The sequence below is a fragment of the Acanthopagrus latus genome, chromosome 8, assembly GCF_904848185.1.
Source record: "Acanthopagrus latus isolate v.2019 chromosome 8, fAcaLat1.1, whole genome shotgun sequence".
Classification (NCBI taxonomy): Eukaryota; Metazoa; Chordata; class Actinopteri; order Spariformes; family Sparidae; genus Acanthopagrus; species Acanthopagrus latus.
In genome coordinates this window covers 8,065,834-8,088,421 of record NC_051046.1, presented here as the reverse complement: position 1 = coordinate 8,088,421, position 22,588 = coordinate 8,065,834, and the positions used below count along the sequence as shown (strand labels likewise).

At 45.3% G+C, this 22,588-nt stretch overlaps 1 protein-coding gene and 1 long non-coding RNA gene across 4 annotated transcripts in view; one reads left to right on the top strand and one right to left on the bottom strand.

Moving 5' to 3' along the window:
• LOC119024111 overlaps window positions 1–22,588 on the bottom strand; it is a 32,746-nt gene that overhangs the window by 873 nt on the left and 9,285 nt on the right. For all 3 annotated transcript variants that reach the window (XR_005076401.1, XR_005076400.1, XR_005076399.1), the window contains exons 3-6: window positions 12,953–13,084; window positions 12,446–12,570; window positions 5,022–5,171; window positions 4,383–4,458 (exon numbers count right to left, since the gene is read on the bottom strand). This is a non-coding gene — a long non-coding RNA (uncharacterized LOC119024111). The remainder of the gene's footprint in view (window positions 1–4,382; window positions 4,459–5,021; window positions 5,172–12,445; window positions 12,571–12,952; window positions 13,085–22,588) is intronic.
• On the top strand, window positions 3,656–21,483 carry LOC119024107 (zinc finger homeobox protein 3-like). Its single transcript, XM_037106568.1, has 11 exons — window positions 3,656–3,961; window positions 6,563–8,276; window positions 8,369–8,907; window positions 9,029–9,242; window positions 9,891–9,998; window positions 10,496–10,632; window positions 10,817–10,927; window positions 12,435–12,591; window positions 12,753–17,467; window positions 17,609–18,274; window positions 18,394–21,483. Exons 2-11 carry the CDS (start codon window positions 6,599–6,601, stop codon window positions 18,508–18,510), a joined length of 8,442 nt encoding a protein of 2,813 aa, XP_036962463.1. The 5' UTR covers window positions 3,656–3,961; window positions 6,563–6,598; the 3' UTR covers window positions 18,511–21,483.

The following is a 22,588-nucleotide window of genomic DNA, read 5'->3' as shown; positions in this document are numbered from 1 at the left end:
ACGGTGTCCGCCCCGCTGCCGTAGAGAAAGGCAGGTAACATTTTCGCGGCGGTAAATACCTGTATAAATGTAAAGCAGGGTGATGCTGAAGGAGCCTCACCCTCAGACAGACGGGGGGAGAAAAACAACATTTTGAATCAGAATCAGGCAAACCAAATTAAAGGGGGTGCAAATCCCCCATGTGCCTTCTCCCTCCCCATTTCTGGCCTATCATCTATCTCTGGACCATGTCATGTCGACCAGCCCACAAGTTACTATGACAACGGCTCAAGGGGAAGCACTTGCTAGGGAGGTTATTGCCTCCTTGGGGATGTAAGAAAGACAGGGGGAATGTGAGCAGAGACAAAGATGGAGGGACTTATAGACACCGAAAAGACCTAAATGAAGGGAGAGGTCAAGTTGGAGTGTGTTGACACGGAAGCTTGTTTGTGGATATAAAGGCTGGCTTACATTAGTAATCATGCAGATGTAGACACAGTGTGTAAATCAGAGATGTCCCATTGAAAGCTTTGGATGCAGGGCACAAAGTTTTCTCCCCTCCTGGACAAGGCCTTAGCCTCTCCTGCACATGATGTATTACACTTCCTGCTCAGTGCCATACCCTGGGGCAGAAAAGGGCGGGGGCAAGGGAGGGAGTGACATTAAGGACCCTCCAAGGTGTCAGATGGGTCCCCAGCTTCCCCCACATTTTGTCATATAAATGTCATAAAGACAAGTTTGGAGTTGAGGAGCTTTCGGCTCTCCCTCTGCCTGGGGGGTATCGCAGTGGTTAATTGCCCCATTAGCACTGACAGGGTAAATTGGTGGAAGGGCTAACTATATATTACAGTGAAAACAACAACCCCTGGCAAACACCTGAGGGCATGGAAAGCATGGCGCATTTTACAGTGTGGCAAGTGCATGCGAGAGTGTGTGTGGGTGTGTGTGTAAAATGTGAATGTAAATGCGCGCGCACACACACACACACACACACACACACAAGAGGTTTAATATTGGTAAAATATTGGAATTCTATATTTATCACTACGGAAATGAACTTGCAGTGTCAGTCATGGGGGAGCGTAGCCTCTCATATCTGAACTCTCTCAACACGTACACACAAAAGCAATCCGGACAAAAATTCTCTGTTATTCTATTCTATTCTGTAAAAACATGACTTTATCAGAGGGCTGTAAAAAAACAAAACGAAACATGACTTTATCACAGGTCTGCAGCGTGGGATGGTGCATTTCCCTGTATTTCAACGCTGAACCACAAACACCCAGACATTTTCCTCGCAGGCAGGCGTAGACATCAAATGTGTGGGTGTTCACCTGCCTTTTCATTGTTTTAAATGTTGCAAATAAAATCCAATTGCAAATTTAAATGCAAATCTAAAAATTTACATCAATGGCCGGCGATGCAAATAACATGAAGGATCTGGATATGAGGGAGATGTGAAAGCATTGTATTGTTACACCAGAGTGTAAACTTAAAGATCTATTGTTGAAAAATAAATAGGTTGAAAATGATCAAAAAGCAAAATTATCAGAGCCCAGTCTTTTCTTAAAAAATGTTTTTTCTTTAACATCTGTTTACTTATTGTTTTATATGTAAGACACTGGATAGTTACATGTGATATGTTGTGACTAACCTGCAGTTCACAGGATAAAAAAAAAATCAACATTGTCAAACAGCAAATATTTAGCTTTAATGAACATTTCAACATTTTTCTTCAGATTCAGACATAAACGAGGACGCACACGCGCGCATGCACGTACGCACACCTTGCTAAATGGACTAACATTAGCATTATATCACCTCTCACTGCCAATTGTCTTTTTTTGCTCATAAAACCACATTAAATCGTCGCCGTGCTCGCTGCAGCCATTACAGCAGCAGAAAAACATCTATGTGGGCACGAAGACGACACAACAGGCACTGATTTATGTTTGTGATAACCTGCAATCTCTGCTTGGTGGCATGTGCCACGCACACACACGCACGCACACATACACACACACACACACACACACACACAAGCCCTTTAAACGTTTTCAAATCGTAAAATAATTATTAGATGTTCTGCAGGCGCAGGTCAAACCACCTGGCTCTTAATTGAATGGCCAATGCATCGATTCTTTACTTATTTATAGACGCACAATGCAAGAATATAATCAAACCGAGCCAGATTAAAAATGTCAGTGCTTTCAAAACCAACAGGACGAAATATCATTAATATTCATGTTCTATTCCGATATGGCCTTGTAGTGCGGGTGTTTCACGCAAGGCTGAGCTGATAGTAACCTTACTGCAGTTAATGCTTCAGCCCGTTTCACCTCCTGTGGTAACACTGTAACATTTCTATATTTATTTTCCATGTTTCCATCAGTTTTTTTTCTGTAATACTGTATCTTTGATATCTTTTCTAAATGTATATGTATGACGGGGTCAGCTGTGACAATCAGAGCTTGATAAAGTAAAAAAAAGGTACTATTTGATCTTACAAATAAATGCAGTCTTCACCTTCTAAAATATGGACGATCGACAGATTGCACCTCCAGCGTGAAATTCACAATAGTACCTATTATCATAACAATAGAGCCGAGTGGCGAGGATGGGACGGCCGGAGCAGAAAAAGCCACTAAAGGTCCTCTGTGGTGACAAACACAGAAATGGACACATCAATTCACGCTTTAATATTATTATTTTTTTGTTTTTTGTTTCTCCAAAGTGAGAGAAGTGACCAGCACAGCAGTGCCCGAAACCTCCAGACCTGCTGCCTGAGTCCAAACACAGTCACAGGTGCAATGTCTCATTTCCTGAACATATTTACCTTTTTCTTTTTGTTCTTTTTGTTCATTTTTTCCTCTTTAGATCTCTTTGTTACAGATGAATATTTGTCTGTTAAAATCTGTCGTTCACAGACTGCAACTTCTCTAAAGCAGACAGGATATAACGCAGGAATTTAAATATTTCATGGTTTGAAAAAAAGGGAAAGGATTTAAATCTAGGATTCGTGCCCGCTTATGTGCTTTATATCAGACAGAAACTAAATATAATATTCCTGAAACAATCCTCCGGGGCCTTGCTGTGTGCTTCTAGTCCTCACCAGTGACTCACGGTGATAATGTCGCATTTTGTTGCAGATTTGCTGGCATCATAATATTCCTGTGAAAAGACTTCAGGGATTAAATATCCCTGTTTTCTTTTCTTTTTTTTTTGTATCAATATTGACTTTATTTTGACATTTTGCCACTTCGCGGTATTTGAATATGTCTTTTTAATGCAATTAATGATTTTTCTGCGATATTGTTTTCTCTTTTCATTTTTCACATCAGCTGTTATTTTTCTTAATTTCCGCCTAAAAATACATTTTTGAAAATATTCAGCTCTCAATCTTCTCTCCGTGTTTAAAATCCCACATTTCAGATTTAATTTCTCGCACTTTTTTACAATATCTTTTCATTTTCCCCCTTGTCTTCTCGATGCGTCCCCTGTAGCCTCTCCCCCTTGCCTCCCTCCCTCCCTCCCTCCCTCTCTCTCTCTCTCTCTCTCTCTCTCGCGGAATCCTATTGATCCAAACGGGCTAATTAGCGGTGTCTGCGCAATTACGCACATGCGCACTGGGCGTAATCTCAGCCATTTTTTGAAGGAAACTAATTAGCAGGAATAAAGAGCCAAGTGTTTTTCCCCCCACAGTGATCAGAACTCATTCTACCTCTGGAGCTCGCACAAACCCCTCCGTCCCCCATTCTTCTGTTTACTACAGCCTATATGTAGCTTTAATTACACTGTTGTTTGGTGACAACTTGGACCCCGCTGCTCTCTCTCTCCCTCTCCCCGGTTTTTTTTCTCCTCCTGGCTCCGTAAAAACGCAGAGGATCATTCATAAGGAATGAGTGGGCTCTCTATACCGATTGTTTCCTGGACTACTACACATTCAGCGTACGGAGCTTTGTGCCAGAGCCGCTGCAGAAATGTAAGTCTGCCATTTGTTTACGATATTAAAGGGACCGGGTGGGTTTTTAGGAAGCAGCCCCGGCTACCAGGGGGGAAGGTGGAGCGTGTTTGTGTCAGTGTGCAGCCCACCGATATTCGCACGAAATCGAGCTTTTTGTGTTGATCGGCTCTCGCAGTGAGTCACCTGTTACTGGATAGTGGACGGCGATCACTTCTTTGGTGTCGCCGGATCGGAGTGTGGTACGGTGCGATCCACTGTAAACAAAGGCTCGAAGTAGTCTGCAGGCTGAGTGTCGGCCAGCGGGGCTTGACAACACACACTCAGACGGGGAGCGAACTTCGAGTATAGTCGCTTAACCCGTCCGGTTATTCTCTCTAAGCCTGGTGTGGCCGCCCCCCACCTTCACAATGATGCAAAAACACAGCTTCGTGCAGTTTACCTTGAGACTGGTGTGTTGGATCCGGCGGGTTCCTCCTGCGTTCAAAACAGCATCCGAACTGTGTTTATCCGGAATCCTTCGATGACAAACAAAATGCATTTTTCCTAAAGTAAAGCTCACAACTCTTCTCCCTGTGTCTCTTTCTGTCCCCCCCACTCAACACACACACACACACACACACACACACACACACACACACACACACACACACACACACACACACACACACACACACCACTCACACCCCTGTCTCTCCTTTCTCTCTTTTCTTAACACACACACACACACACACACACACACACACACACACACACTATAGAGATTCAAGCAAAAAACACTTCACGTTGAATATACGCAAATCTGCATTGTGCACACCTGGTAACAAACACATATCTAATATATATCTAATATGCATGACACATTTCAGGTGTTTCTGTTTGTGTGTCTCTGTGTGTGTGTGTGTGTGCCTGACATTATCAGAATCAGTTTGCAGTGAACAACAGGATGTACCCACATTAACACACACATTCTGTAGATGTGCACACACAGACAAACACAAACACACACACACATTGTTAAATGATGGTTTCCCGCACTTGTGATCGATAGAGAGCCAGGAATGTTTGTATAAATAGTTACATTGCCGATAGAGCCAGGTTATTGATTGCAGTGTAAATGAAAATCTTTATCAGATTAGAGACTGTTCTCAGCTGCTGGCAGCCAGGCTCAGCCCCCTCAGCGCTCCTCCAACGGGACAGTGGACAGCTGCAGTGGGCAAGGGTCTGTGGCCTGTGACATAAACACAGTACATTAAAGCACTATCAGAGTGCCGATATGAGCCATATATCTTTAAGGTGCAGAGAGGAGAGAGGGGGTGGCTACAGGACGGAGAGGGAGAGAGGGTGTTTAAGGAGGAGGAGGAGGAGGCGGAGGAGGAGGAGGGGGCTGGCTGGTTGAAGGAGAAGGTGAAAGGGTACATTAAGGTCTCTCCTTGATTAAAAAAGGTCAGTAATGAGATTGCGGGACACACACAGACTGAGAAAGATGTATCTGTCTCATCTGGCATCCATCTGTCAGTCAGAGACAGAAGAGGAGGAGGAGAGGCGCGATTTATTTTTTAGGAAGTCTCTGTCGTGATGCATCGTTGTGCTTGTGATTCATAATCTTTGTGAGGGACCTCGTAGCTCAATTTCTAAAAATGTTTAATCATCAACTTGAATTTTTTACAGTCAGCCATGGTTGATAAAATGCCACAGCCCTTTGCTAGTTTCACTAAAATCTTTTTTTTTGTTCCAAAGTGAAGTATATGCTGTCTTAGAATATTGAGATTTTTAAAAAAAGAATTGTTTTAATATATAACATTATTAACTGTATTTTATTATGCTAGTGTTATTGCAAAAACAAATTAATTATTTAAATGTACATTGTTGCTTTAGTGTTAACAGTATGTGTATGGGTGTGTTTTATAATGTGCAAGACCTACAGGGAGACAATAATAGACACAGAGATAGAGGAGAGGTCAAAATATGATACTGCACTGTAACACCACAAACTCAAAGATCAACACAGATTTCAGTCTACACCCCTCTGAAATCCCAATAAAAACTCTTCGAGCTTCACACAAGTATTTGTTGTATTTTCGGACAAAATGAGATTAACCCAGTCATCTGTTATGTTGTGTCCATCCCGTGCGTTATAAATTGTCTCGTGCCAAACAGAGACTCCAACGTCTCACATAATATCTCTGTCCTAATCCACAACAAAAGATGTAGAGCTGGATACAGTGGCTTTAAAAACTGTTCTTTTATCCGCTTTTATCTAAGTGTGGCAATTTAGTGGAAGCCCTTCAGCTCAGAAGCGTTCAGTTCTTTATTTAATCCTATCCCCTGAGGAATATCATAGACCTCCTGCGTAGTCTTTACCCGCATTCCTCTACCTAGTTTAGCGCTGATGCTATTGATTTTCCCATTAAGGGCTAACGCTAACCCCTGAGTAACCAGCCTCTGTATTGCGCACTGTGAAGGCAGTATTGAACAGATGCTATCCAGGGACTGTAATCAATTGCCTCCACTGTTATGCAATACTATTTACATGACTCATGTATTTCATTTTCTCCTCTTTTCCCTTCACTCTTCTCCTGTCTGTCCTTCTCTCTCCTTCTCTTCCTCTGTATCTCACAGGTGGGGAAGTAATGCGTGGCAGCTGTAGCCTCTGGTATGGACAGCGGTGAGGGAGGAGGAGGGGATGGAGGGGGAGGAGAGGAGAGAGATGCTGACCTCAGTCCCCAGGCTTTATCTCTTCCTCTCCTGACCCTGGCGGTCATTCCTGAGCAAGGGTCATCCTCTCATACCTCAGCCATGGCCCCTGCCAAAGAGCCCCTGACCCTGCCTCAGCAGCAGGAGGAGGAGGGCGCAGAGGGGTCCCAGGCTAGAGACGAGACCCAGGGAGGGGAGCAGAATGAAGGAGGCCGACATTCACAGGAGAATGGAGCGTGTCAAAAGCAGGGGATGAAGGAAGACTTCGGGGAGGGATGTTTGTCAAGGCAAAGGGAGGAAGAAGGGGAGGCGCATGTAGGTGTGGGAGAGGTGTCAGTTACAGCGGGCCTCCGAGCAGCCCTTAGCAGCAGCAGAGGCGGAGAGGAGGAGAAGGAAGAGGAGGAGGCCATCTCAAACCAAAGCCAAACCAAATCCAAATGTTCTTTATTACCTCAACAGAGCCAGCACAGCTCTTCTTCCAGCACTGCAAAGGCCAGTGGCACACTCGACAGCAAAATAGCCACCTCTCCAAAGCCCTCCCCCACTCCTTCCACCTCTCCAAAGCCCTCCCCTTTTCTTTCCGCCTCTCCAAAGCACTTCACTTGTCCGTCCTCCTCTTCTGCCCTGCTGAGCGAGACAGAGGTAAAAGACATTAAGGGAGATCAGGGCTGGATTTCTGGGTTTCCTCAGAGCTTTAAATCCCAGCAGTCTACTCTGGCTTTTCCAGTGGCAGGTACGGAGCCTGCCAGTACACCTGCTGAGGATGATGGGCCGGCAGGGGTTCCTCACTCTTCCATTTCGAATGGAGATGGTGCCAAAGCTCCAGAACCAAATGACAGCCAGCTATACACAGAGGTGGATGACGAGGGAGACAAAGATGGGGAACAGAAAGAAGCTGTCCTTAAAAACCTCAACCAAGACCTCTCTCCTAATTCCCTAACTAGTCACATGACCATAATGCACTCACGCAATTCCTGCAAGACGCTGAAATGCCCCAAGTGTAACTGGCACTATAAGTCTCAGCATACACTGCAAGTCCACATGAAAGAGAAACATCCAGAGACGGGAGGCCAGTGTGTGTGCAGCGCCTCTGGGGGAAAGTGCGTTTGTGGTGGTGCAACACGAGACGTGTGTGGATATTGCAGTTCGGGGAAACCCCATCCTCGCTTGGCCCGCGGTGAAACCTACGCCTGTGGCTACAAGCCCTACCGCTGCGAGGTGTGTGACTATGCTACCTCGTCGAAAGGCAACCTCAGCATACACATGCAGTCGGATAAACACCTTAATAACGTTCAGAATGGGGGACACTCGAATGGTCACATGCACACCACTCACATTACCAACAATAGCAGCTCCTCCAACGGTCACGCAGTGGTGGAAGAGCCTGCATACAAGCTCCCACTCACTCTTCCCACGCCTGCCACCCAGCCCGCCAAGCTCACACCACCCGCACACACTCACTCTCATGGTAAGCGGTGGCGGTGTGATGTGTGCGACTACGAGACCAGCATTGCCCGCAACCTGCGCATACACACCACCAGCGAGAAACACACACATAACATGCTACGGCTCCAGAGAGGTTACTATCTGTCTCACTGCAGGAGCATTGCCCCGCAGCTTAAACATCTACAAAACACAGGTGAGTACTGCGTCTATGTCTTCTCGCCGTGATCCAACATAAAAGTTTGGAAAAAAAACGAATCCTAACTGGGTGTCTTCTCTGTCTTTTAGGTGCCGAGCTCTCCCTGAACATGCGACTGACCACCCAACAAGTTGCAGAACAGCCAGTCACCCTTGGGTCTACACTGACTCCATCTCCCTCCCCCTCTCCCTCTCCCCCTCCAGCCCCATCTATGTCCCCTACAGGACCCCTCTCCCAGGGTGTGTTTCAATGCCTTGTCTGCTCCTGCTTTTCGTCCGACAGCTTAGAGTCTGTGGAGCAGCACCTGAACGCCCCTCGCTCTCTGCCCCAGTCCGAGTGGTGCTCCCTGGTCGCTGGCGGCTGCCACTGCAGGCTGTGTGGCTACACCACCCCGCTGAGGGCTAACTTCTCCCTGCACTGCCAGACTGACAGACACCGCACCCGCTACCAGCTCGCCGCTCACCTCCAGGAGGGTGGTGACAGGGGTCAGGAGGGGGCAGCTCTTATTGCTAAGGGGAACCCCGTCCAGCTGAGGTGCAACCTGTGTGACTACGTGACCAGCAGTTTGGAGAAGCTACGAGGACATTCCCTCAGTTCCCACCATGAGGCCAGCGTCCGGGTGTACAGAGTCAGTATACTTTCAGTAATAAACCCTGCAGTCAGCTTCGAAACAAAAATGTATTTAGCAATTGATGGTAATCATGTAATAATTTCCTTGCTTTCTCTCCTTTCTGCCTCATTATTTTTAGTTCTTGCAGCAGTATGATGGTGAGGTTGATGGAGGTTCGTGGCTGTTCCATTGTCTCCTATGCAACCACTCCTCCTCTTCTAAACTCCAAGTACTGAAACACAGTCAAACCCCAACCCATCAGCAGAGGGAAGGGCTACTACAGCTGCAGCCAATGGGCGGAGAGGAGCTGGCAGCCATTTTTACCATCAGGAAAAGCCCTGACAGCGACACAGGTGCAGATATGAACTGTGCGGCTGTATTTGATTTCATGCTGCATGTGCTCGCTGACATCAGAGAGCAGACAGAGCGATTAAGATGAAAAGAGCGAGAAAATGAGTAATGGCTGTCGCTGAGATATTGATCGAGTAAATTGATTAGTCGATACACATCCTTGTTATATCCCCAATAACCCTTGACAACGGCTAACTAGCACCTGCTAATCAATGGACCAATACAAATCCCCGAGACAAGAATGGGGGAGGTGGAGGCCAGTCACCAGTCTGCAGTCTGTGGAAGATAAAACACTGACTTTGCCCAGTCTGGAGTGCTGGCACATTATATAAAAATGAGTAGTTCAACACTTCAGTTTTGAATTAAGTGTATCCCGTCATTTGTCAATGTACAGATTAAGACTTATCGAGGTGAACTGATGTGTTGTAAGTCCATATTAACTCTACTCCACCTCTGAGGAGAATCTAATGGAGAATCAATACTTGATCAATAGTGTATGGAGGCAAGCAAGAAGAATGAAGTGTGGTCCAAAGACACTGGTCTTTTTGAAGGATGCTATCCAGAGAATTATATAAACTACAATTAGTCTGATAGTTTGTATGGAGCACAATGTTTGTGTAACCTAATTATCCGTCTTGTCCCTCTCCCAGGAGAGCTCAGTGAGGATATGGAAACTCCCAGTGAGACCACCGCTGGTCCTTTGGACACAACCAAAGACTCATGTAACTTGGGGGTGAAGCAGATTTCTGAGGAGATAGGTATGGATGCTTCTACTTGCAAAACAATTCAACACATATTATAGATGACTCAAATGAGGGTATGATAATATCACGTACATCGTTCTATATGTTTATATAAGGGCTGTGCAATTAATTGAAAATCACAACATGGTCAAGTAGAATATACAAAGAGAGACTACTATTTTTTTTGATAAAAAGAAAATGTGTGCCAAAACAGCATTATTATGAAGTACTGTAGTGCTGCGAGATGCTCTGGACAATAAATCTTTTTATCGAGATGGAAGATGGACATGATTGATTGGTACAGACCACAACAAATGTCACATCATGATTATAATCGTATTTTCTCTTTCTGTTGGGTGAAAATGAAAAATGTGATGCACAAATGATCACTCGCGCTACTCCTGAATTCTATCACAATTGTAATGTGTCTGTCAAAAATAACCGCAGTATGATTTTTTTTTTTTCTTTTTACCATATTATGCGGCCCTAATGCAATTTTTTTTTCTGTACAGGAGAAACTAGGGAGGAGGAACGAGAAAAGAAGGAGTCATCGCCCCCAGTTAAGCGTCCATCCTCTCGATGTGAGGAAATGGAAAACTCCATCTCAACCAAACGCCCCAGAATACACCAGCAAAATGAGAACCAGCAGGTGAGCAGTCGACACTTAATAATTCAAGTCTGCACATGTGAGTATAAAATGTAACAGCAGACACAATTAGGAGACCTGGCAGGTGCTTGTGTAATCCCACAAACCCATCGACATCTTATGCTCTCTTGCGGCTTCATAATTCATTTTTTTCCCCACTTCCCTTCCTTTCCCTCCTCTCTCTCAGACTGTCCAGTGCCCTTTGTGCCAGGTTAAAGTCCCATACATGAACCTTCAACAGCATCTCACACATGTGCACAGTGTGGCGCAGGACTGTGTGGACAAGCTCATCAGCACAGTAAGTGTATGCAAGTGTGTATTTGTTGTATTTGCGTTCGTCAGGAAGCAAAAAGAAAATGAGAAGGGGAAGCGATGGGGGATGGGGGAGAGCGAAATGTAGGGAGACAATTCCATTAAGAAGGCACCAGAGAGAAAGGCAGCGCTTTTTTTAATGCATGTTTAAGTAGCTCCCCGCTATCATCTTTGATGCAGCCGTACATTCTGTGTGTATGCGTATGCGCGTCTTTTAGAGTGGAAGAGAGAGGGTTTGACTGAGTGAGTGAGGGAAAAGCCAGTCTTTCTATAATGCATGTTTAAGTAGCCCTCTATTACCAGAAGTGCAGTCAAGCTAAAAAGGGGCCCCCATGCTTTTTACTGTGTCTCTCCAACTAACAAAGACCGGTCATCTATCCACATCACCATCCTCCATCTCCCTGGCCCGTATGCTAAGTGGCCTTTGTCTCTTGCGCTCTTCGCCTCCACTTGACTGACTGCTTTTCACCCTTTCTCCCCTCTGCTGTCCCTTTCTCCCCCCTCTAGCAACTCCTATCATTTCTATTCAGCAATCTCTGTCCCGGCCCCTCCCTTTCTGTCTCTCCCAAGCTCTCTCTCAATTTCTTATGCGTTACCCCACCCTTACTTGCTCTGTCTCCCTCCGAAGCAGTTTTTTTTGTTCATTGCCCCATACTTCCTCCCTCCCTCTCCCTGCTCCCTCTCTTTTTCATATTCTACAACCCCCCCTCCCGCACCATCGTCCTCCCTCCTTCCCCTCCTACCCCTCCCTCACTCTCTCTGATAGTAATTGAGGTTCATTAATTCAGACTGAGGTGATGATGGCCATTATGTACCTTGCTTTCCAATTACGCTCTCTAGATTAAGCCTGACCTTCAGTTTTCTCTGCAGTGTGTATGTGTGTGTGTGTCTGTGTGGTTGTTCCTCTCTTTCTCTCTTATGAAGCTGTTACGCAGAGAAAACTCTTGTCATGTAAATCTCATCTTTAGCTGTCCGTCCTTTCCTTAGGGTAGCTAGCTGTTCGCGTAGATATAGTATTTGCTCTCAGTGCTTGAAGCTGTGGAGATGGAGGTTTCTATATGAAGAATGATTTTAAATAAATTCATTATTCAGCTCAGTAAAGTTTTATTAAACCCTTGGGGCATGTTGGAGGGTGTCGTAGGAGCTGAAGGGCAGACCCACATATCTCCATATACACTTATTACCAAATTGATGTGCCTCTCTGTCTGCACTGCTGTGCAGGCAGGTGCAAGATGTAGCGATACACTTACAAATTCACACTTTAATGTTTTATGATGTTAGGAGAGGGTGTGCAGGCACTCTTATGTTTATACATCTCGATATTTGCTTGCTTTTATGCTATACAATTAAACATGTTTTATTCATAATGTTGGATTAAGAAAATAGGGTAATATCCTACATTTCTTTTAGTCTGAATTGGTAGAATAACACTTGATTGTAACTGGCAATAAAAACCTCAAACTGACAGACAATCACTTTTTTTTCTCCTGCAGGTCACACTTACCATGGAACAACCGCAGCCTGAGCTGCAGACGGAGCCACAGATGGAGTTGCACACAGATGATACTCAGAAAAATAAAAAGAATAACAATGCAAATTGTTCCCCTCCTGCTGATTCCATTGCCTCACCTGATTCACAGAAAAACAAAGGTTGGTGTATCATGCATGATAAAATTGACCACACTCTAGATGATAATTAGAGAATCTTAAATTACAGAACCATTTCATGGACATTTGTTCAAAACCCATTGCCTTGTTGTCATAATATTATTGTTCCATCATTCAATTACTATTTTTTTTATATTTTGCAGGCATTTTAGAGGAGAACACTGAGGGAGATGTAGCCGCACCCAAAGATGTCACAGCTCTACTCACCCCACCCCTGGAAGACAACACCACTCACCCTTCCAATGGCAGACTGGCTCCTCAGTCCCCAACTCAGATCCCCCCCTCTTCCCCGCCCACCTCCTCACCCAGCGATCCCCCTCCTCTTTCTGATCGCCATGGTTACCGGTTCCGTTGCAGCAGGTGCAGCCTGGCGTTCCCAACTCAGGAGAAGCTCCAGCTGCACTGGCAGTACCATGCCATGAGAGCGGCGACAGAGTGCCCCCTCTGTTCAAGACAATGCCGCAGTCAGGAGGCCCTGCAGAGACACATGCAGAACACACACTCACAGCTGGACAACACGCAGGGGCAGAATACACTATTACCGCCCCATACTGCGCAATACATGGAGCACAATAAGAGTTCAGTCCAGCAAGATTTTAGTTTATCACCTCAAGTGGGTCAAGAAGCAGGAGAAGATGAGGACGAAGAGATAGAGGAAGAAACCCTGGGCATGGAAGGAAAGGAGGAACAGAAAGAAGAAGTTCAATTCAAAGAGAAGGACATGGTTAATGAAGTTGATGAAGTTGAGGAGGATTTAAATGAGCCAGAGAAAGGGCCACATGAGGAGATTGTATCAGAACCTAGTTCCAGCTCTCTTGTCAAAAAGAGCTCTAATCCCACAATGGACCGCTATTTAGATCCAACCAGGCCCTATAAATGCACCATATGCTCTGAATCTTTTACCCAGAAAACCATTCTTCTGGTCCACTATAATTCTGTGTCCCATCTCCACCGGGCCAGGCGAGCCTTGCAGGACTCTGGCACAGGTGTTGCTGCCCCTGAGGCTCCCCGTGGCCCAGATTCGAGGCCCTATCGCTGCCGATTGTGTGGAGTGGGCTACAGCCAGAGCTCCACACTGGACATACATCTTCGCTCTGTCCTTCACCAGACTAGAGCTCGTGCCGCCCAGAACTCAGCTCCACAGACCCCAGCATCAAGTGCAGCTGCTTCAGCCTCAGTCCCTACTACTGCTACCCAGGCTGCTACCACCAGAGAAGAAACATCCAAAGGTTTTTCTTTTACCAAGAAGTCAGATTTAAACTCTTCAACCTCTTTGCTTTTAGGCTTAACAGCCGAGGCCCAGCCAGCCCTTTCTAACCAAAATGACAGCCAGCAGGCTAAAAAGCGAGTGGCAGAGCTTCTAGCGTCAAGAAACCAGCTAATGTTAATTCAACAGCAGCAGTTAGCCCAAGCCCAGGCACAGGCCCAAGCTCAGTTACAACAAACAGCTCTGCTCCAGTCCCAACTGATGCAGCACCTTCCCTACGGGACAGAAAATCTCCTCAAACAACACTTCTCCCTGACACCAGACAGCTTGTTCTCTCTGCAGCAGCAACTTCTTCTGCCCTTTTACTTGTCAGGAGACATGAAGCTGAACACAGAGTTAGCTGTTAAGAGCCCAGAACTAAGTCAGTTAATATCTATTAACACCATCCTAAAAGAGCAAGTGAAGGCAGAAGCTAAAAGGGAGTCTCAGCCCCAAACAGACGTGACACAAACACAGAGACAAAGTTCAAACCCAGATGTGAGTCAACTCAAAGATCATGTGCAGCGTGAAGCCAAGGTTGACCAGACAGAGAGAGTACATGATTTTGCTCTTAAGAAGGAAAAAGAAGAAATGCTTGTTCCTACCATCAAAAACGAGAGTCAACAGGAGGAAACCAATTCCTCCTCAGTTAATCTTGTTGGATTGCAGTGTCCTCCTCCCAGAGTGCCCTATGCAGCTGTAAACGGGGAGCCTCTCAGAGCCCTGCTGCAGAGTTATGGCTATGAGTTGGCACTGCAGTACATACAAAGTAGACACAGGCACCAGCAGCAGATATCAACTCCTATGATACCAGATAAACAAGAGTGCTCTGATATCAACAAGATGTGCTCAGAGGAGGAAAGAGGTGACTCTATTGAATTACAGGATGGAAAGATGGAAGGCTGTAAGGATAACAAAGTAGCAGATGGAAAAGAAGATATAGACGAGAAAAAGTGGAACAAAGATGAAGAATCAGCAGACAAAGGGAAAGTATGCTGTGGAAAGGGAGAAAAGTGTAGAGACTGCGGAAAGTTTTTCTCGGATGCCTTGATTCTAAAAAGCCACAAAGAGTACATTCACAGGATGCTGTTCCCCACTGCTACACTTGAGAGGTTTTCCAGAGAATACAGGCTACAGTATGACCAGATGTACCCCCTCACACAGCCAAAACCTGGGGAGAATTCAACTGCTTGCCCCCAAGCAGCAGCCCCAACCCCACCCTCTGAATCAGAATCAACACCAGAACCAGTTAAGCCTCAAGTTAAAACCCCTGCACCCTCACCTGTGTCTACAGTTTCCGACCCCATAATCAAAACATGCCCTCCAGTTATAGACCCAACACCTCCTGCCCCTGCATCTTCTCCTCCTTGTCCATCTCAACCTCAAGATTTGTCACAACAAGAGGCACCCATCCCAATCACATCTACCACAGCTACTTCTCATACCACATCCCCAGCTAATTCCATACCTCTTACCTTACCTATGCTTTCTCTTCCCATGCCCCAGCTTCCTTTACCTCCTCTGACATTGCCTAAGCTTCCCCTACCCCCAATTCCTTTCCCCATGGACCTACCCCTCCTCTCTCCAGTTGTGATGCAGTCTGTAGCTCTCCAGCAACCTTGGCTAGACTCAAGTGTGAACCCTGAGCTGGCAAAACTCTACCAATCTCAACTCAACCCAGCACTGCTCAGTCAACAGCCACAACTTAGTCCAGCTGTGCTAGCCCAGCAACCCCAGCTCAGCCCAGCTCTGCAAGGTCAGCCTCCACAGCTCAGTCCTGCACTGCTGGCTCAAACATCCCAAACAAGCAACCAAACAAGTCAGCAACCCCAAGTCAACCCAACAATACTTGAACAACAGGGAAAGAGAACCAGAACCCGGATCTCCGAGGAACAACTCACGGTTCTGAGGAAACACTTTGATATTAACACCCTCCCCAGCGATGAAGAGATCAACAAGATGTCTGCTCTATCTGGTCTGCCACATAAAGTCATCAAACACTGGTTCCGCAACACTCTATTTAAGGAGCGTCAGCGAGACAAAGATTCACCCTACAACTTTAATAACCCCCCAACAATATCCTTGGAGGAGTCTAGAGAGGAAGTAGCACAAAACCTGCCTCTTACACTTTCCCCTTGTTCACTGTCCCCAGGCCTTCCAGTAACCACCTCCCCACAGGCCCAGACAGTAGACCTCCAGAGAGGAGAACCCCATAGGGGCAGACGCTCTTCCCGAACTCGCTTCACAGAGCAACAACTTGAAACTCTGCAGGGGGTGTTTGAGGCCACTCCTTACCCCAGAGAAGAAGAATATGACAGGCTGTCTGCTCTGTTGAGTCTCCCTAACAGAGTCATTGTTGTATGGTTCCAAAATGCTAGACAGAGAGCTCGCAAAAATCAAGACCGGGGATCAGATGATGGATTAGAGGGAAAGAACCAGCTTGACAACATTCACAGACAGAGAAATGGCTACTTCAAGAATGGTGATGATAATGGAGATAACAGCTATGGGGATGAAGGACAAGGTGATTCTCAGAATGATAACTCCATGGATCTGAGGTATGAGTATTACACCAACCCTGACTCGCCTTCCCTTGATTCTTCCTCTCACTGCACAGACAGTGAGCATCCAACAGTCAAAGATGGACCACCGCTAGTTGATATGAAACAAGAAGATAAAACAAACACTCCTGTGACTATCAAGAGCCCAGCTCTTGTTGAAACTCTGCCAGATGCTGGCATGGAGCGTAAGGAAATTGTTCAGGGCATGAAAACAGGATCCTCTCCAGAAATGGAGCCCAATCTGCGGCTTGAAAGTACTCCAGAACGACCCCGGCCTCAATCCTCCTCTCCAAAAACAGAACCCACCATCCCATCCATGGCCCATTCCAGCCAGGCGCATACAAAAAGCTCTTCCACTGATCAAGCAGTTGAAAATTCTGTTGATACATCACCAAGCATCCCTGCTGCTCCAGAGTCTGACAGAAGCCACACTCGGCTGCCTGATGCCAACTCCAGCCTATCCACTGAAACCCAGCCAAAAAAACAGGTCCAACCCCAAACCCAGGCTCAGTTCCAGTGCAGTCTCTGTCCGATGTCTTTGCCATCATTCCAGCTTTGGCAGGAGCATCAAACCAGGCATGTATTGGCAGCTCAGACCCAGGTCCAGTTTCTCCACTCTGGCTTTACAGACCGTACCTTGCCTTACATGATGCTCCACCCTAACCACACCCTGATGGCCAGCCAAATGCTTTCAGGTGCCATGTCCCAGATGCACCCCAACTCTACACATCCCATGATGTCACACTTAAACAGCATACAAATGAAGAACGCATTCTCCGATCATTCAAGCAATACCCTCAGCAGTCTCTCTCAAAGTTCCCTGACACCCATGAAGCAGAATTCAAAGCTTATGTCAGAGACCAGTTTTGAAAGCCAAAGGGGCAGTAGAGAGGTTGAGGAGGAGCACCGAAGGGATAAACGTCAGAGAACCACAATCACCCCAGAACAACTGGAAGTGTTGTATCAGCGCTACAGCTTGGACTCTAATCCAACCAGAGGAGTCCTGGAGGGCATTGCACGTGATGTAGGCCTCACAAGACGTGTGGTTCAGGTACTGTATGGATGTTTGTTGTATTTGAATTTGTGTGAATGTAGTATTTTTGAGCGAGTGAGTGGAAAAGAAAAGCATATAAGGTGACTTAATGCTTTTGTGTACCTCAATTTTTAAATATACTGGGTCTTTCATTCACAGGTCTGGTTTCAGAATACACGGGCCAGAGAGAGAAAAGGACAGTTTCGTTCAGCGGGGCCAGGATCCACCTTCAGCCTGGGTTTCAACCACCTGCGCTGCCCATTCTGCAGGGCTCTCTTCAAGGTAAAGAGTGCCCTGGATGCCCATATGAGGTCTCGTCACTGGGCTGAAGCTGAGAGAGCAGGCTACGCCTTGTCAATGAGCAATGGATCCAGTGGGCAGATGGGGATGGTCATGTCATCTCTCATGGACAGGCCAGGTCCATCTATCTCCTCCAACCCTATCTCAAACCATGGCTATGTCATTAGCAACAAAGATGTGACTGTGAAGCCGCCTGTGACCTCTTTGTCTTCAACCACCAATATGAACAACCCAGACGAGGATGATGACTATGAGGAAGAAGATGATGAATACCCATGTGAGGAGGGTTCCAGTATGGCAGACCAAGCTTCTCCTAGTCCTGAGGGATCTGGGGGACCAAGCTCAGATTGGGGTGACACACAAAGTCTGCAGCAGCACCACCATCAGCAGCAGCGCCAAAGGACGCAGATGAGTCACTTCCAGATACTACAGCTCAGAGACTTCTACAGGAGCCACCGCACCCCCAACCGACATGAGTGCGAGGCGCTGGGCCAGGAGTTGGGACTGCCTCACCGCGTAGTGCAGGTAACATTTTCAAATATTCTTGAATTATAAAATAATAAGATGCAGCTCGATCTGCATTCGATGTGATTAAATAAGTCCAGAGAGCCAATGGCTAATGTTTATTCTTACACATTTTACAGGTGTGGTTCCAGAATGCCAGAGCCAAGGAGAAGAGGGCCAGAAGCCTGAGCTCTGACTCTGCAGAGCGGGAGCAGGCTGAGCTGTCTGCAGGGGCAGGGGAGAGAGACAGAGCTTAGAGAGGCAGACTACGGTCCTTTTGCGTCCTTTGACTCCTTTCTCCCCAAAACCCCTTCTGCACCTGCTGTCAACTTCTCAACATATACCCTGTCTGCTTTGCTGCCAAACCTGTAACCTGAACACCCCAAAGATGCAGAGCCACAGTGGCCCAAAGACAAACTCTCTCTCAACTGAAAGTCGGAGAGAGCCCAAACCAAGTCCACAGCTTTCCTCGTTTCATATTGTTCTTAAACTCTCTTTCCTGGTCTGTACTTTCTTGTTGTAAAGAGCTCCTCTCCCTATTCTGTCAGACACCTTACTACAACCAAACACCACCTTGATAAAACCAACCAGATGCCACAGAGGCCAAAGAGCATTCTCCAAGTATGTGACCTCACTGCCCAGCTAGACCTGCAGTCTACCTCTCAGTCTGCATGACAGACTCACAGTGGGCCCTCCACCAGACAGTGCTAGATGACTAGCTGTGTAGCATGTAGTGCCAGTCTGTAAGAGGCTGGGAAAGAAATTGTCAAAGAGATTTTAGTGTAAATAGAGCGCTCCAAAAGATAAACTTGAAGAAAAACAAAGCAGTTAACAGTGGAAGAAAAAGAAGATGGGGAAAAAAAACAAAAAAAATGGAAAATATCCTTGAAATAGACGGAGGTATTCGCATAGAGCTTTTGTAAAGACTGACTCAGATTCCAAAGCTCGTAACCAAAATTTTACATGTCTGTGGATTTAGTTTCAACATGTTTGTTTTCAGTAACAAACTGCAGAGCTGACGTCTGTACGGTGAATGGGTGAGATCTGCATCTGGCATATGTAAGCCGAGTACCAATGGACTGAAATGGTGCTTGGATGCAGCTCCACCCTCCACAAGCCAATGATGAGTCTTCTGTTGTACATGTACACCTTCTATGTTCCTTTAGTGGATAACCGCCCAAATAGCACAGAACGTAAAGGCCAGTTTGTCCTGTCCGGGCAAACTATTTTTTATAGCACTCAACCATTAAACTGTATATGAAAACTTTAACCAAACTCAAATTTACATTGTGTGTGTTTAGTAATAGTTTCTTAATATAAATCTTATGGATTGAGATAAACTGTCTTGCTTCGATATAATAGTGTCATGATTATGAAAAGATTATGACAGCTTTGATATGTTCAGGCAAGGTGACTTACTGCCTTTCCGTTCTATTTGAATATACCAATGGCTGACCAATGTTATGTGATTAATGTAAAGCTTTCTATGCTCAGGTCAACAGCTCAACATGGCACCACTTCAAATGTGATCTTAATACTATACTTTTCTGTTTTTAAAGCAGAAGAGGCATGGTTTAACCTTGGACTAAGTATTAAAAAAAGATATCTACAAAAACATCTCTGTATTTCAAAGATCTGAGCTTTTCACCTCTGAGTAATAGATTGTTACAAAAACCTTATCGAAACTAAAGTGTTTAATAGTGTGAGGGGTAAATGTACAGTATTTAGCTTTTGTATGGTTGACTCAAGACTTCATTGGATGATTGAGATATAGCTCCCTTTTCCACTTACAGATAGGGAGCTACTGCGCAAAGCTGAGAAAAACTTTGGATGTTATTGATGTTATTTTTGTACACTTAATTTATTTTCCCTCTTTCTCCTTCCCTACCTGCTTTCCTCGGTTTCTCTCTACCTTTCTTCCTGTGTTCATTTGCAACCAGTCCTTATTCTAACTGTAATAATGATAATATAACAATAATAGCTAAACAATAATTAATGCTTTAAGACAAAAATCCAAAGACGTGATAATACTTTAACCATATGACCTACAAAAATAAGCGCTACTGTTTACTTGACGATGTATTGCTGTTTTTAAAGAAGGAAGGAGTCCCTATATCTAAGCTACTGTTTTCTGCCTCTCATAAGCACACTGGAGACTGTAACCAAAACCCCAAACTAGAGCCATGGCAGTCTGTAATATAGTGGTTAAAGAGTTTTACTTCTCTTGAGAAATGTTGCAGTTTATTTTTCTTTCTTTCTTTTTTTTTTTTTTACCATAGTGTTGAACTTCAGCCCTTAAGGATGTCCAGTTTGCTGCTAATGTACTGTAGTTTCTAACGATACTGTAGAAAGATGCATGCTCTGATCGCTTTACCACTAGGCTTTAATGACTACAAACTGTAATGATACCTGTGATGCTGTTGATAAACTGCGCCTCTCTTATTCTGTTGAAAACAAATGGATATGTGGGGCTCAATTCCATCAGGTTTGTTTTTCAGTATCTTATTAATTACCCCTACTCAGAAGACAAAAATGGCTTTCGTAATACCAGAATTATTTTTTCAAGCTTCCAGTTTTAGAGAAACCTGCCTGGGGCATTAAACTTCTCAATACTTATGGAGATACTGCATAGCTATTTGAAGGAGTTTAGTCCCAAACCTTCTACTGGTATGTTTTCAGTCTTTCTGTGTTGCAATGTCTCTCGTCAGTTCGTCCAGCTGAAAACAGCTTTGCTGAACTCAAACTGACATCACAGCCAACTTTCCAAAGGATTTGGACTGACTAACGCTGTCATGTTTTGTTCTTAAACTAACCAATGTTTACGACAATACCAATGAGCTTTTCTTCTGTACAGAAATGTGCATTCCAAATACCACAAAGGCAGTTTTTTGTATACTGATTATTTTCAAATTTCATTTCTCTCACATTCTCTTGATCTTAGTGACTGTAAGATGTACATATTGGGGTCCTCTATGGTGAAGGGACTCTGTTATCCTTACTGTAGGTAAAAAAAAAAAAAAAACTATTCTTTTCATTTTTTTCTGGATATGTTGTTGCCATAGTGATGACCAAAAAGATACCTGTGATGTGCACCTGTCCTTATGTCCTGCTCCAGTGGTTTAGTGTGTCTCTATACTCTCCTTCCCCTGGTTCTCCTCTACTGGTGTGTGTTTCTCTTCCTTCCCCTTCCCTTACTCCACTGAGCTAAATAAAGTCTGCTTTGGTGCATGCTCTGGTCTCATCCCTTTGGTCTAACCGAGAGAAGCCATTTTGTGAATGCTGTGGTATGCAAAGGTGTCTGCATGTAATGTGTTTCATATTCCAGGTTGTATGTTATGTGTTGGTGTGTGTCTGGCTGGAAGGCTTTTGATGTGCAACGGTGTGTGTGTGTGTGTGTGTGTGTGTGTGTGTGTGTGTGCATAACACGCCTGTGTGTGGAAGGCGTTTGGTGAATGGAGCCATGACCTCTGGGGTCACTTCATTAATTACATCTGTGACATTCAGCCAGATGAGTTTCCTTTGTGACTAAATGATATGATGAATATTAACGACCTCGGATGAATTACACTGCTGCTTCTGCTGCTGCTCCTGATGATAATGTGTTTTACGACTCTGGGAGAGAGGGGAGGAAAATTGCACACTACAGCACATTTAGGACACAGATTTTCATATGCAACATTTCAAAGACCAAAGCGTAGGTTGCTTGAGCAGATTTTATTATTTTGTTCTTTTGTTGAGCAAAACTTTCCGGTGGCTGACGAGACAACTTGTCAGAGAGGAAAAACTACAATAGAAGAAAGTGTTGTTCATTCAGAGTCTCAAGCACAAACTGGTATCTTCTCCCAGTTCTCCAGCAGCGAGCCATTCATTTAACCATTACACATAAATGCGACAACACAGGAAACATATCCGTGAAACAGTTCTGATCGGGGTTGCAGGGAGAAGACAAACAGATACACGGAGAGGACAATAGCAAAGTAAACACAGAAAAAGGGCTTGAGATAGCTTCGGAGCTGATGATAGCCATCTTAGAAAGTCATCCTGATAAAGTGATCCCCCACCATTTCTCCTTCTCCCTGTCCTCCCCCTCTTAATCAAATGAGTACTGTGCAGCTGGTGGGGTTGCGGCAAAAAGGGGTACGAGTGTGTGCGCATAGGAGATGGAGGGGGGGCTTTGAGGGATGGCGTGAAATTATTGCCTGCTGGTGTATATGTGTCGCTGGGGGTAGTAGGGTAGAGTAGGGGGTTGGGCTGGGGCTGGGGTGGGGGGGGTGTAATGTCATTGCCTGCTGGTGTATCTGTAGTGGGGGCTCATTTAGATTTAGATTGGTTATG